General features: G+C 42.9%; 1 protein-coding gene across 2 annotated transcripts; it reads right to left on the bottom strand.

Moving 5' to 3' along the window:
• Positions 1-1,277: 1,277 nt before the first annotated feature.
• Positions 1,278-15,101, bottom strand: LZIC (leucine zipper and CTNNBIP1 domain containing). Of its 2 annotated transcripts, none has more exons than XM_073316967.1 (7): positions 14,959-15,101; positions 13,305-13,433; positions 10,452-10,587; positions 8,460-8,558; positions 7,613-7,708; positions 2,775-2,856; positions 1,278-1,681 (listed from the first exon to the last, which is right to left on the bottom strand). In XM_073316967.1, the coding sequence occupies exons 2-7, from the start codon at positions 13,403-13,405 to the stop codon at positions 1,623-1,625; spliced, it is 573 nt and encodes a 190-aa protein (XP_073173068.1). In that variant the 5' UTR covers positions 13,406-13,433; positions 14,959-15,101; the 3' UTR covers positions 1,278-1,622. The 2 variants fall into 2 exon arrangements, with proteins under 2 accessions (XP_073173068.1, XP_073173069.1); XM_073316968.1 differs by having other exon boundaries at positions 14,996-15,101.
• Positions 15,102-15,109: the final 8 nt, after the last annotated feature.

The following is a 15,109-nucleotide window of genomic DNA, read 5'->3' as shown; positions in this document are numbered from 1 at the left end:
GAAATCCTAGCTGATACAGAGCTGTAAAATGTGCATCTGAGAAATGTTCTTATGGCTGGAGAAAAGGTTCAGACATAAGCGGTGCTAAAAGGAGAAGGAAGATTGCACGAAAGGCTGTTAGAGAAACATCTACAGCTCCTGGTATCATTAGGTCAACATCCAAATTTAAACTGAGAGGAAGACCTGGCACATATGCCTTCAATAAGTAGTCAAGCAAAACTCACCAGTGAAAAAAAGACTTCCTGCTCAAACTGGCATGAAGTATTTACAGATACCGAGCTAGAAAGTAATACTGCCAGTATTGTAACTATTTGAATGATCCCCACTATTGAATGTACAGAACCAGTGTGCACTGATATTTTACAGTTACAAGAACAATGAATGGAACACACATCTAAAGCGCCAAGTACAGTTCTTCCATTTGGACTGAGAAGCAACCACTACCCATCTACAAAAGCAAATGCTGTAAGCCCTATTTAGTACTATACCAACTGAGTCAGAGGCCTGATTGCCACACAGTAAAAAGCTGTAGTGCGCACAGGACCAAATTGTCTTCCAGAACCAGGCTAAGACCCTGGACAGTATGAGGTTTTAGCTCCACCTAAACTCTGAGTTTGTCCTGGATTTTAACCTAATTCTGGCCACACAGGCCCCATTTGCACTTCAGCTTTTAACCATGTGGTAAGCAGGTCACGAGACAACAGTGTTGCAACTGACACCTCTGATTCAGTTATAGCATAGACCAGGATTATGATTGGGGCTGTTTGTTTCTACTTACAACCTATTTCATGCTGCCCCAGAAATCTGGAGAAATAATGGTAGCTTGTAGCCGATACATCCTGGCCAACAGCAAGAGGTCACAGAGTGGGCCTCTCACTGCCATTTCCTAGTGCTTCCCTGTCTTTTCAATACACTAGGTTAAATTACTCCAGAAGACTCCCAACAGAGCTTCCATTGTCTGCCAATCAACACTCAGAGATACAATGGCATTCATTCATGTCCAGAGCAAACATGCAGGCAGCGAATGTTGGTATGTGTACTCTCATTTTGGATTTTTTGGGAACAGTTTGTCTGAAATCCTGTCTTTCTACAAACAGTCTTTTAAAAAAAAAAAAAAAAAAAAAGTTACAATGTGGTTTTTATGCTTAAGCTATTCAGTAGGGACTAACTCCAGACAAGATTGAATTTTACAGGCAACCTAAGGAATAGCCCTGAAAACTGACCCATTTGCTGGGACTCTGAATGTGTTTCTGAAAAGATCTACTCACTGCCCATCACACTGAAAAAGAGGATATTTTAATAGAGAAATACACATTCAGAAAAGTGGAAAATAGTTGATCCCTTTCAAAGAAGACAATCATAGCCAGTTTGATTTTGTGTTTTTGAAATACCACTTAGTGTTTAGCCTCAGAGCATACATTGCTATGGGGTACAGACACTGAGGTCCCAAAGTGCACTTTAAGACTGTTCACTTTACGTTGTCTTCTGACTAAGATTGAAGTCCTTCCTCCTTCCCCCACAACAGTTTACAAAAAAAATCAAATGAGCAAAAAACCCAGTTACAATATGATAGAAGTCCAATGTTGTTGACAACAGCAGAGACTCTAGTCCCATACACCTCTTCATTGCTTTGATTTTTCTACTTCAACACTGGCCAGAGCAAAGACTTTGTCTCCAGATCCTATGGAGGGAAAACAGAAATAAAAATTGTCTTTATCCCATCACCACCATCCCAGTTTAGAGAAACAGTAAGTTATTAGCAGGGACTGTGTTTTGGAGGGGTTCATTTTTGATACCTTAAATCAGACAAAACAACACAAGAGTACTTTTGGGGCAAGAAGTCAAACCTACATTTTGAAAACAAAAACATTTCAGGTATAACTTGTCAAAAAATGGGGCCATGTTCTGGCTTCAGCTATATTACATGCATGCCTGAAAAGCTGTGGCCAGGAAAGGAGCTGCAAGGCTGATGGCATCCACCCAATTCTAACCCCCTTACAAACCTAACGAGATCCAAGCTTCCCAGGACCTTTAAGCCATGAGACGATGCATTCCAGGGTAAGGCCTCAAGTTCAGCAAGTTCACACACTGACCTGGCCCTTCACATGCTATCCCACAACAATTACCCCTGCTTCACTGGAAGCATGCACGGGGCAACAAGGAGTAGACAGAATAGAAGCTCACAGTAAGCACTGCTATCTCCCCAGTTTGAGAAGCAATTGGACAGAAATCTGGCCCAGAAGAATCTAGATTTAATATTGGAACGTGTTGATATGTGAAATTAATTGCATACTGAATGCACGTTCAGTCTTGCCACTTTGGTAGGGGGTCTGGTTATGACAGTGGTGGGAGAAGATGCGTTTCACCCCTGTACCGTTTGTTGCTGTGGCAAGAAACTGCAGAGCTCTCAGGGCCAAGAAGGGAAAAGGCTTTTTTTCAGGAGAGCTGGAAGAGGACAACAAATTTGAGCAGAAATCATGTTTAACCCTAAAAATGTTGTCCCTATTTACTAGGCATAACTCTCAAGGCCTCCCCATTACGTGGGACACTTAATGGTTTAGTCCACATTAGGTTTCTTCCACATAGTACTTATTTTTTCATAGAGCAGTGTATCCAAATTTTACCAGCATTATACTAGGACATATATTTTTAAGTGGCATGGATATTTTTGTTCAGATTTTTCCCTTTTAGATCACGAGTCATGCAGCCATTTCTTTCCACTAGTGCATTGGGATGCTGAGAAGCTTTGATATTAGGGGTATGAAGAAACTTACCAAGGTTACTAGAGACTCTCTCAAACTGGCTGAGGGCTGCACCTGCATTTGCTGACAGGAAAGTCTCATCATCTGGAGTCAGCTGAACCAAAAAAACCATATACGTATATATGAAATGAACACCTTAACTGCATAATTTTTTTCACTTTGTAAGGATATGTATCTGTGTATATATGAAATACTTCAGCCTATAGAACCTGTGAATCTGATATGCTTTTAAAGTGATGGCATTATCTGACTGGCGCAAATGCAAATTAAGCGCTGGTGAAAGGTGCCAGATAAAGAATTTTTGTCTCCAGGGCTGTCAATCAACAGAAAAGGAAGAGCAAAAGCACCATTGCTGCAAGCTTCAGCCAATTGTATCATTGAAACTCAATGCCAAACTGCAAAAGAGACTACTTTTAGGAGAGGAGGCCAGCCTTCATCTTTGTGCTGAGGCTGTCAACAAGGATGCGAGCCACAATGATGCTTTTGTAATCTGGACACTTAGCCATGAGGAAATGGATACCAGTCCAAAGTTATTTCACATAGGCCAACGAACAGTCTAACAGCTTTCAGCCACTACCCACCTTGGCCATATTAAAGCCAATGCCTTAGAGATGACAGTCCGTTTCATTACAGTGCTGAACCATCTGGTCACGTGCACACGTATTTTGGTTTTTATCGTGTGGCACTCCAATGCTTTGTGACAAGTGACATTTATGTATATACAATAATGAATTAGTATCACAAAGTTGGAAAAGCCGGGAAATTCAGAGGTAAGATCAGCTTATTATTTAGAAACCCATCAAGACTGTATTCTGATTATTAAAGCAAGACAGAAATTGATGTGCCTGATACAAGCCTTCCAAAGTGTCGGTGTCGGTAATATGGCAAATTCCTGTGGGTAAAGCCTGCTGCATTCCTTTAGGAGCCCTGAGCCTCCTGCCTGTTTTGTCACCTCACACCCACCATCTTCAAGGACCCAATTCTCTTGGAAGAGAAGGACTGTACAGGATTCCTTTCCCAATGTTTGGGTGCCCTGTCTTTGAAGCACTCCCAGGTCCTGGCTACTCATGGAGTGCGAGTTTGCACCTGATAACTGCTATTCTGGAAATACCCTATTTAAAAAAAAAAAAAAAAAAAACTTTCAAAAGATAAAACTAGCGTAGCTCTAACATACTGATAAGGCTAGTTTACTGCCCTGTACCAATGGCAAAAATTGAACACTTGTGAAATAATTATTTAGATGAAGGAAAGAACTGAATACATATCAGAATAATGGAGAGCATGAGTTCCCTTTAAACATTATAGACTCCTTTCCAGGCTTTAGTTCTTGAAAATATAAGATATACTATAGCCATCAGGTAAAGGAGGTCAACATTGTAAAGTAACTGGAAAACTGGAGAAAAATTATAAATAAATTACATAACTTAGCTCTGCTGCATAATTACTCATTTAGCAACCTGTTGCAATGCAAATGCTTTAGAGGACCTTTTCATTGGAACAGATCTTCATGCTCTTTAGCCCTTACATAGCATTTTATCACTTCAATGTGTTGTACAGATATCAAATTAACCTTCACAATTCTGTGAGGTAGGTTAATCTTAATTTTAAAAATAAGAAATACAGGTGAAGTATCATGCTCAAAATACAGAGTACCAGTTGGGATTAGAACCCAAGAGTTCCTGACTCTTATCTTCCTGTCCAATATACTATGCCACACAGCCTCTCATGGAAAGTGCTGTACACTTAGAGATGTACTGAAATGCATTTCAACACGACATCCTAAATTAACAACAGATTAGATGGAAACACTTAAATTACAAATAAAGGCCTTTCAAACCAAAGTATTTGAAAATCATGTCCTCCTTCATCCTTCCTCAACCACCCAAATCCCAGTTCAAGTTTGTGTTGTTTCCTTTAAGACCTGATGAAATCAGAGGTCCTGTCTACACTGTAATTTAAATCAGTACTGTAACCAATTAGCCTCTTAGAGCCAACTCAGCATGGTTTGAGCCCACACAAAACATGGTAATATATGGCTAGCACTTTGAAAATCAGCCACATGTTCAGCACACTTTTAATTCTGGGGGCATTCTGCGGCAAAAAAATTAAAAATTCTACACACAATATTTCAAAATTCTGCAAATTTTATTTGTCAAAATGGCACTACATAATCACGCCAGTTTCAATTATTTTGGTAATTTATTTCAAAATACCGGTCAGCAAGTATGTCTGTAACAATACAGACACACACAAAAATTCCTCCAGAAGTAGAGAGTTAAAGAAACCCCTATGACAACCCAGGTCCTGTTTCTCTGCCCCCTTCCCTCCCCAGAGCTAGACCGGAGGGCCAGACACCCACAACCCCTCTCTCCGAATCCAACTGCGGCGCCCCCCGAGCCAATACACCTAAACCCCTCCCCCCTCCAGAGCACAGCCACGAGGCCTCCCCTTGACCAGATACCTGCATCCCCTCCAACCCCGAGCCCAGACCCAGGGCCCCCCCTTGCCCAGATACCCACACTCCCTTCCCTCAGAACCCAGCTGCAGGCACCCCCCTTGCCCAGATACCCACAACCCCTCCCCACCCCCAAAGCTCAGACACCTGCCCCCTCTCCCCCCACCAGAGCCCAGCCGTGGTCCCCCCTCAGCCCAGACACCCGCCCTCTACCCCCACAGAACCCAGGGATCCAGAGGGAGAAACAGTCTGATACTCAGTCCCACGCTTGCACAGTTTCCTGCACTGCCCTCTCCTTCCCCCAGGGAGTGTGGGGAACTGCAGCTACCAGGAACCCTCTAGCTCCCTCTCCCTCCCCCTGGCAGCGTCTTCTATGTGAGAGCTGTGCTCTGCTGGGTCCAGTGGCGGCCAGCAGCACTGCAGTCCATGTCTGTGGAAGAAGGAAATTCTGCGCACATGTTAATTTCTTCAAAATTCTGCATTGCACAGTGGCGCAGAATTCCCCCAGGAGTAACACTTTCGCAATATACACAAAAAGAAAAGGAGTACTTGTGGCACCTTAGAGACTAACCAATTTATTTGAGCATGAGCTTTCGTGAGCTACAGCTAACTTCATCGGATGCATACCGTGGAAACTGCAGAAGACATTATATACACACAGAGACCATGAAACAATACCTCCTCCCACCCCACTGTCCTGCTGGTAATAGCTTATCTAAAGTGATCATCAAGTTGGGCCATCTCCAGCACAAATCCAGGTTTTCTCACCCTCCGCCCGCCTAATTACGTTCTCTTATAATCTATTCATATAAACACAGATAGGCAGTGTGGTAGATGTACACACAAAAAAGCTAACAAAGGACTGTGCAGCTTTTCTCACAACTTTGTGTACACAACTGCATTAATGGTTCAAATTCATGTGCTAGACTTGTATTTACAGTGTAGATGGGGCGCAATATCGAAAATATTGTAAAGAGTGCAGCTCCTTGCCTTGCTTTAGTAGTTAGTGATGTTATTAACTCTCACAAGAGAAACACTGATACTTGAACTCAGACTTTGGCAGCTTAAAATAAGTCTTCGATTTAAACTACAATTAACTAAGTCTATCCAAGTAGTCTCTTAATGATTTAAGATCTTAAGTAACTTTTTGCAGTTATTTCTTCCAAGCCATTTTAAGCATCAGCATCTTTTGGGAAAGTCCAGGAATAAAAATCTTTTGGAAGAAGGTATTGATTAAAATTAATACCATAACTGGGACACAAGAGCATAAAATACAAGTCATGTCTTCCACACGAAATATCCAAACCCCAGGCACTATCAAAAGAAAACAACTAATGAAATATTATTCAAGTAACTCAGCAGCACCAAGACACTGGAAAGCTAATGTGAATCTGACATCACAAAATCAGGACCTTCCTCAATGGAAACTGTTTCCTTTTTAAAGCTAACACACATGGGGACCATTTCCTTCACAGACTGGCAATAGGAAAATATAACTGTTCCCCTCATCCCTCTAGTGGTTAGAGACAAGAATTAAGAGTCAGGATTCCTGGGTTCTATTCCCAGTAATTCCATACATGTAGCATGTCACTTAGGGTCCCTAATTCAGTTTATTCACCTGCATAGTGCGGATAATACCTACCTTTCAGGGGGGAAGTAAGACACTGTATTATTGTAAGCCTTTGATATTTTCTTTCCATGGCTGGGTGGTTCATTAGGCAACGAGTAGTAGTGCAGCTTGTTTTAAGCAGGTACAAATCGATGTGAGTTATATGTCATTCACTCAGATGACAATCAGTGAGTCCACTTTAAATTAAGGTTGTGATCAGCCATCCATGAAAGGGTTTATACAAATGCTCAGTATTGTTCTCTACTCTATCCATAGCATACTCTTCAGGGAGGCTGAGTGCCACCGAGATGTAGGTTATATCTAAACTATGAGTTAGGAGTCTGATTCCCCTGCTCTCACCAAGCTCGCGCAAGTATAAAGTGCAATATAGCCACAGTAGCATAGGCAATAGAGGCACAGCTGGGTCTCAGGAGGGTTTGCATTCGGCACAGCTCAACTATGCTTCCACTGCCACGGCAGCCACATAGCTATTTATGCTCTTGCTAGCTCAATGAGAGCTAGTGCAAATATGTGTGCACAAGCAGGGGACGGACATCCCCTAGCTTGTCGGGTAGATGTAGCCATAGGGATGCTTCTGCCATGAGGCTTGTTTTTGTATTACATAATATAACTGCATTCTCTCCACACATATTTAAATGCACACAAAAACAAAACAAGTGTTTAGCAAGAAAGAACTTCAATTCCTTTCTCATAGACTTTAAGGTCAGAAGAGACCATCATAATCATAGCTCAATGAATGACAGATATCAATGCTCAGATCGTTACCTTCTCTCCAAGCTTCCTGAGGGCAGTTAGGATTTCCCCCTTCTGCTGCGTGTATAGGTCCCGTCCCAGTTTCCCAACCATCAGATCTCGGTCCATCTGAACAAGAAAGAATATTTTTTTCAAATGTGAAAAATTTCACATGAAACTAGCAGAAAATTAACAACCTAACCACCCTTACAGCCTACATTTAGATTCCTTTTAAAATAATCCTGTGAATGAATATGACAATTGTGAAAGTGAGGGCCTAACAGAGGCACCCATGGTATGGTAAAGAGCTGTGAAACACCCACCCCGAGCTCTGCAAGTGCCTTTTAATCCTAACTTCAGCATGTTTGGCTATTTCAATCTTGGACCAGTTTTGAACAGAGGTTGCTATTTATGTCCAGTTGTGTGGTAATATTCTGAGGACCAACATCCACTAGGATAAGGCCACCACACTACATTTCACTTGTATCCTATCCAGAATTGGAATCCAAATCTCTGGAGATGAAAGGCTAGTGTGCCAGCCAGTCTCTCAACCTGAGTTCCAGGATCATGGCTCTTCTTCTGAATTTATATTTGTGATAATGGAAGTATTTCTGGTGCTCAGTTTACTATTGGTTACCAGATTTTTTGGTCTGTACTAGGAAAATGAGGGGGGAAGGAATGAACACAAGTAACATTTTCAGCTCCCATGCCCAACAGTGAGATAGCTATTTGAAGCTGACCAGATTCTGAAAGGCATAAGAAGATTCTCTGTCACCACAAAATTCACACTGACCCTTAATTTGTGGAGACTGGAAGGACAAAAATCAGGCCAGTTGAAATAAATCTATTAGAGTTAGATTCTGTCTACAGGAATCTTTACCTCTGCCAACCTTGTCCGTAACTGCCCTGGCTGTTTCTTTGCAAACATTCTAATGACTTCTGGAGTTTTAAAAGCCTGGCTGATGGCTGCTTGTATAGCCTGCAAGAAAAAGAACAAGCTAAAAGAATGAGTACACCCAATAGCAAACATCATGAAATACAACCACATTACACCAGATTCACAAATGCTGAACAGCACCCTCTGCCTCAGTTGGTAAGAGACACTCAAGGCCATGTCCACACTATCACTTATGTCGGCAAAACTTGTGTCACTCAGGGTATGTGTAAAAAACACATACCCACGAGCAACATACGTTTTGCCGGCACAAGTGGCAGTGTGCACAGCGCTATGTCGGCAGGAGAGCTTCTCCCGCCGACATAGCTACCGATGCTCATTGCGGGTGGTTTAATTATGTTGACGGGCCAGGGCACCTATGCCTGGAGACAGGCAGGTGGGGGTGGCCAGGAATGGAGTGTGAGAGGAGCTGATGTGAGGCAAACCCAATGGGAGGCTGGGGGATAATGAAGGGAGCAGGGTCCAGGTCATAGGTGAGGAGGCTGGCAGAGCAGTGGTGTGGGCCAGGGCTATAGCGGCTGGAAGAGCTTAGGGAGCAGAGCATCATGTGCCGTTGGTGGGCAAAGTGGAACAGGAAGTGCAGCACAGGGTTGTGGCAGGACACACCAGGGAAGTGGGGCATGAAGGAGAATGATGGCTCTGGGGGTAGTGGAGACAGGACTGCCATTCTGTTAAAGATTAGAAGGGTCCAGACTGCCAAGCTGGAGGTGGGCAGGCCCCTTCCCTCTGACTTGCATCCTAGCCGAATTTTCTTTAGGTGTGCCGAATTACCGCCGCTCGGGATACCCAAGGTATTTACACCTAGTACTGTATTAGGGACAGAAAGCAGGTCTCAGGCAAAAGAAACCAAGGGTGATGATACTCTTGACCAGAGGCTGTAACAATCGTGGGGGGGAGCGAACATAAGAAAAATTTTCCATTTAAAAAACACCTTTTTCTTTTTCAGAATTGTTCTTCGTCTAGTTCAGATCCTTAAATTTCCAAACCATATACTGGGGATGGGAACAAACACTACCCTTTGTAAACATTCCTCCTTAACTTTTGGGCTTTTTTGCTTTATTACGTATTCTACTCCACTTATGGGATTAGGAGGCACAGTAAAAGTGTCTCTTCTGTTTCTGTAACACTTTGATCTTATTTGAATAACTAACTTAGCATTTCAGTTTGAAATTCTTTTCTCCCCCTCATCCTGAAACTCCATTTAAATCATTTAAAGCTAATAAGAAACTGAGACAGGAGGGCTGGATTGGCACTATGGTATAGCTAGACGGGAGGAGAAGAAAGGAGCTAGGGAACAGGGTTCTGTATTGGGACTGTGAGGGAGCCAGGCAGGAACTGCGGGGGTCTGGAGAGGAGCTAGGTGATGGGGGAGCTAGGTGATGGGGAGGGGCTCGACTACCGTTATGGGGGAGCTGGAGAAGGGCAGATTTTGGAATCAGAAAGGGGTCTCTAATCTATTCTTGCACCAGGGTCCTCTGGAGCCTTGCTATGCCACCCAGCAGATGGGGTAGGAACGTCTCACAACATGTTGCCCTAAACCTAGTTGGTGGGGTCTCCCCCACCATCTTTCATATTAGACTCCACTTAGTAAGGTGTCCGCTATATTTAAGCCCTGCCCTGGAGATACACAACTCTATTTCTACATGTTTAATTACCCTGATTCTTAAATATAGCTTTACTTTAAAAGATTACAGATTAAATCAACATATACTCGATTAATGTGGAATATTCATATGTATGTGTGTGTGTGTGTAGAACAGACAAATACAAAGGTGTAAATCATGTACACACATACATACACACACACACACACCCCAGTATGTATTTTCACCTTCTTTTTCACAAACTATAGGTATAACATATGCTATCTTTAGAAAGATACCACAGAGGAGACTTCCAAGTATGAATCGTCCTTACCAGCTGCATCCCACTGAGTTCATCTATCAAAGTCATATTTCCAGACATGATCTTCTTCAGTGAGTCATTGAACTCATTTAACTGTTCTAGAGTTTCTTTTTTGGTTTCTTCATATTCATCTGCATCCAGTTCCTCTCTAAAGGAAATTCAACAAGCCACATCAACTCACAGGATTAAACACAGAAACACATATTTTTTAACCTTAATATTGTGCTAGATGAGGTAATACAAGGTAAAATTAAAAATAAAAGTAAAGTAATACCTATGTGTGGAGTAAAGGTCCCCACGCCCATAGCTAGCCATGTTAAGGACGGAGCTGAGGCTTTGAACCTTGGTACGATGAGGGAACATTTGTGCAGTTCCAATGGGAACTACTTTTTTAAAACATACCTAAAGCTCAGTCATGAACATGAAATAGCTTCCTTAAAGAAGTAGCTTGTTAACAATCATACTTTCTTAATAATAATTGTTCCTTTCTCCCACCATTTGTCGATTTAGATTATAAGCTGTTTGGAGAAGCACATATACATAGTGAGTCCCAACGCCTAACGCAACGGGCCATAATCTTAGCTGAGGACTCCAGAGAATGATACTACTAATTATTTCCCTTTCCCAAAAGAGTTGTACTCCTGAACCCAAAGTTTGCCCCATTATCTATATTCTTACTTCCTCTTCTCATACTCTGTGTTACAGTAACCTTCTCTGTGGCTCAAGAGGGCTGAACACTTCCTCAAGGCCTATGGCCAGTCGGTATCATTTCTTGAGTTGCCCAAGGAGGCACTAGAGGAGCAACTTGAAACATACAGTAGAACCTCAGAATTAAGAACACCTCGGGATGGAGGTTGTCCATAACTCTGAAACGTCTGTAACTCTGAACTAGACGTTGTGGACCTCAGCCACTGGGGAGGGGCTGGAGCCGTGGAGGGTTGGGGGTGGGAAGTGCTGGGTCTCCAGGCTTCAGCCCCACAGCTCAGTTCCCGATTTCAGCCTGGGGGTGGGGGGCACTGGACCTCAGGGCTTTAGCTACACGGGGAGCGCTGAGGTTGAGACCAGTGCCCTGCACAGGGCTGAAGCTGGGAACAGAGCCACAGTGCTGAAGACCTGAGCACCGGTGCTCCTGAGAGTCAGAAGCCCTGACCCCCCTCACCCTGTAGCTGAAGCCCTACATCCCCCCACGGCCAGGCTGAAGCCCCAAAGGAGGAAAGTATTTGTGTGCGCGTGGCTCCGCTGCTACCTGATTACTTCAGGTTCCAGAGGGTGTCTGGTTGACTGGTAAGTCCATAACTCTGGTGTTCGTATCTTTGAGATTCTATTGTACTGCCTCAGGTGAAAAGTACATTGGCTTGGCAGGTTTCTATCTCCTGCCAAGCTGGAAATTCAGGACCAAGTTCTGACCTTAGATACCTATGTGGAAATGGCCTATAGATTACCAGAAGGCTTAGAATTTTGTGCAGCTTTGTTAAAAATACAGTAGTATGGAGCAGGGTAGTCCCACTCTATAGAATTCTGCAGAGACCACATCTAAAATACTCTGTGCATATAATGTCTTCTGCAGTTTCCACAGTATGCATCCGATGAAGTGAGCTGTAGCTCACAAAAGCTCATGCTCAAATAAATTGGTTAGTCTCTAAGGTGCCACAAGTACTCCTTTTCTTTTTGCGAATACAGACTAACACGGCTGTTACTCTGAAATCTAAAATACTGCATGCAATTCTGGGTGCCTCATTACCACAAAGTCACTGACAAATTTGAGAAGAGGAACAAAAATGCGTCGGGGGTTGGGATAATTCACTGATGAGGACAGAACAAATACTATGTGTAGGTTGACTAAGCAATAGTTAAGGGAGGGTAGACAAGCTAGCCATCTATAGCTATATAAAGGTTGTAAACGCAAAGGTGGGAGGCAACTGCTTAGGGTGATAGAATGGAATATTACATTAAGAGCAATGGGATGAAATGAAGAAAAGGAAAATTTTACCATAAGGAACCTTCTGACAGTGAACTCTATTACTTTGTTGAATGATTCCTGAAAGAAAGTGGTAAAGCCCTGTTGCGAGGAACATTTAAAACTAGATTGGACAAAGACATCAGAAAATTCACTGTAGAGAACATTTCTGCAGTGGCATGGAGGTGGGCTAAAAGTGTTTTCCATCTCTGTTTTTTATTAATCCCTTAAGAGTTAATATTCAAGGACATCACTGATCCATTTGATTGTTTTCAGAGTAACAGCCGTGTTAGTCTGTATTCGCAAAAAGAAAAGGAGTACTTGTGGCACCTTAGAGACTAACCTATTTATTTGAGCATGAGTTTTCGTGAGCTACAGCTCACTTTATCCGATGAAGTGAGCTGTAGCTCACGAAAGCTCATGCTCAAATAAATTGGTTAGTCTCTAAGGTGCCACAAGTACTCCTTTCCATTTGATTGTGTTTTCCAAGCTACATACAAAAACAAAGTAACTATAATGAAAAATAGGTACAAATTCAAGAATAGATTTTTCTTTTTTTTTAAGATAGTGAAGAATGAATTTTGAATTCTGTGAACAGGTGATGATTCCATTGTTCACAAAAGTAGTACAGTGTCACACTCCACCTAAGAATTTCAAATCTCCAAGAAACCTGCAACAAGTTTTCCTGAACTCTGTTTTTTCCTGTAGGGGCCATTCTTAAACATGGAAAGAGTAGAAAAAGTTCATTGAATTTGTCCTGCACTGCTTAATCCAAGCATCCTTAGGCTGATTTAAAAACAAAGCCTCAAAGAACTGTGACAGGAATACTGAAAGGTGCAGCAATTTCTTCTGCCAGCTGTTGCCAGAAAAATATTTACATTTAAAAGGGAGACCCTGCCTTTCCATACCTGCACTCCTCCAGGTCTTGCAGCTGCTGCATTAACCTGTCCAATTGCTCTTCCAAGTTCTGTTTTAGTTTACTGGTCTCTATTGCTCCTCTTGAAGCCATTTTAAATCTTTATATGGAAAGTGCAGACCTATAAGACAGAACACATTTTACTGATATCCAGATATGTACCACCTGAATTTAAAAGGTGTCCTGGCAACCAAGGACTCTACACTACAATAAAGACCAACGTGCCCTAGAAATGTTTCTTAAGAGATGACCCATGAACTACCTGTAATCTGCAGTGTCTTGCCTGAGAATACCCAAATAAAAATATTTTGAGATCCTAACAGTAGCGGATTTGGTAGGCTGGGCAGGAACAGGTGGCTCTATGGGATAACTTTTCCCTTAAAGTTGTCAATAGAGTAAAGAAGTTGAACAGCCACAGCACATCAAAATGGAAACATGACTGAAACCAAGAAGCAATTACTAAAATCCTTAGTCCCTACATTATGAAATGGAATGCATTGTTTACATATTCTTTTGGAAATTAGATAAACTAGAGAAAGCCTAGGCTTGGATGCCTGAGGCTTCCACACAACATTATTACAACTATCAACCTTAAAAACTTGTGGTGTTCCAAATCAAACCTCCACTTCTTGTTAGAGAAGTGGAGATTATTTAGAGAAGTTATCTGGGTTATGAAAAAACACTTGCGTTCTTGGATAACTTGTTGATTGAAATATAGTTTAGGCCCAAAACCAGAGGTCAATTTTGAACTGAGGTCAATTGCCCTTTGTGATATACTTGACAAGAAACCGAAAAATATCGCAGGCACCAGCTAGAAAGTTATTAAACACTAAAAGTAATGGGGGGGGGAGGAGAGTATTTTGGTTTTGGAGAGGGAGAAGGGGGCTTTAAATATTAGGGGGGAAAAGAAAACTGACCCCCTCCAAATGGGTGTGAGCATATACATTTTTATCTAGCTCCCACCCACCCCCTTTTCACTAACTGGTAAAGAAATAGCAAACACCACCAAATAACCACAACTATACTGAAAACAGTAAAAGCCAATACCACCACTGAAGTGAGCTATAGCTCTTGAAAGCTTATGCTCAAATAAATTGGTTAGTCTCTAATGTACCACAAGTACTCCTCTTCTTTTTGCGAATACCACCACTATGACTGTCCCTATTTTCCTACTTACTACCCTCCACAAACTTCACTCATACCACTCACCCTTAGTCCCCATGTACCTTTGGGCTGCCCTACCCCCCACACCTCCACAAGACCCACAAGTTTACCCTAGCCTTTTACTTGTAACCCTCCCACAGACACACCTCCTACCCCTAGCACTCAAGGCATAAGCACCAGCCCTTTACTCACAGTTAAGTGACAAACCACATCTTGACTACTGTTTTGGAGTGACAAGTGATGACCACCACCCAGCTAACCCCATTCCCAGCTTCCTGTATTCCTCAGGGCCTCTGTGCACCCTGACCCCACAAACAGCCCTACTCACAAGCCTCAGCGCCTATGCACCCTGATTCCACAAACAGCCCCTGACTCACACCCCTCAGCTAACCCGCCCCCACAACGAAAGCGGCAGCCCCGCCCCTAACCCTTCCGAGCCCCTGGGCCAGCCTAACCCCACAAGCCCCCAGCCCCTTACTCACACGCATCCCTTCCCCTGGAGGCTCGGACCGGCCTCACCTCAGGACGTGCGGAGCCGGCGGGGGTTCTCCCTCACTCCATACCCATCCCTCAGGCTCTAGGGCGGCAAGGAGATCCAACCCCACCCACTTCCGGAAAGGGGGACATCGCTAG

The sequence above is a fragment of the Lepidochelys kempii genome, chromosome 18 (assembly GCF_965140265.1).
Source record: "Lepidochelys kempii isolate rLepKem1 chromosome 18, rLepKem1.hap2, whole genome shotgun sequence".
NCBI lineage: Eukaryota > Metazoa > Chordata > Testudines > Cheloniidae > Lepidochelys > Lepidochelys kempii.
The sequence above is the reverse complement of the archived record's forward strand: the minus strand, read 5'-3'. Positions and strand labels throughout refer to the sequence as shown.

Bases quoted from the DNA above. Each gene is read 5' to 3' on its own strand.
- LZIC (XM_073316967.1), bottom strand. From the start codon at position 13,405: ATGGCTTCAAGAGGAGCAATAGAGACCAGTAAACTAAAACAGAACTTG. The intron at 8,559-10,451 runs GTAAGGACGATT...TTTTTCTTGCAG, and splicing joins AACTCAGTGGGATGCAGCTG to GCTATACAAGCAGCCATCAG. The intron at 1,682-2,774 runs GTAAGTTTCTTC...TTCCCTCCATAG, and splicing joins GAGAGTCTCTAGTAACCTTG to GATCTGGAGACAAAGTCTTT.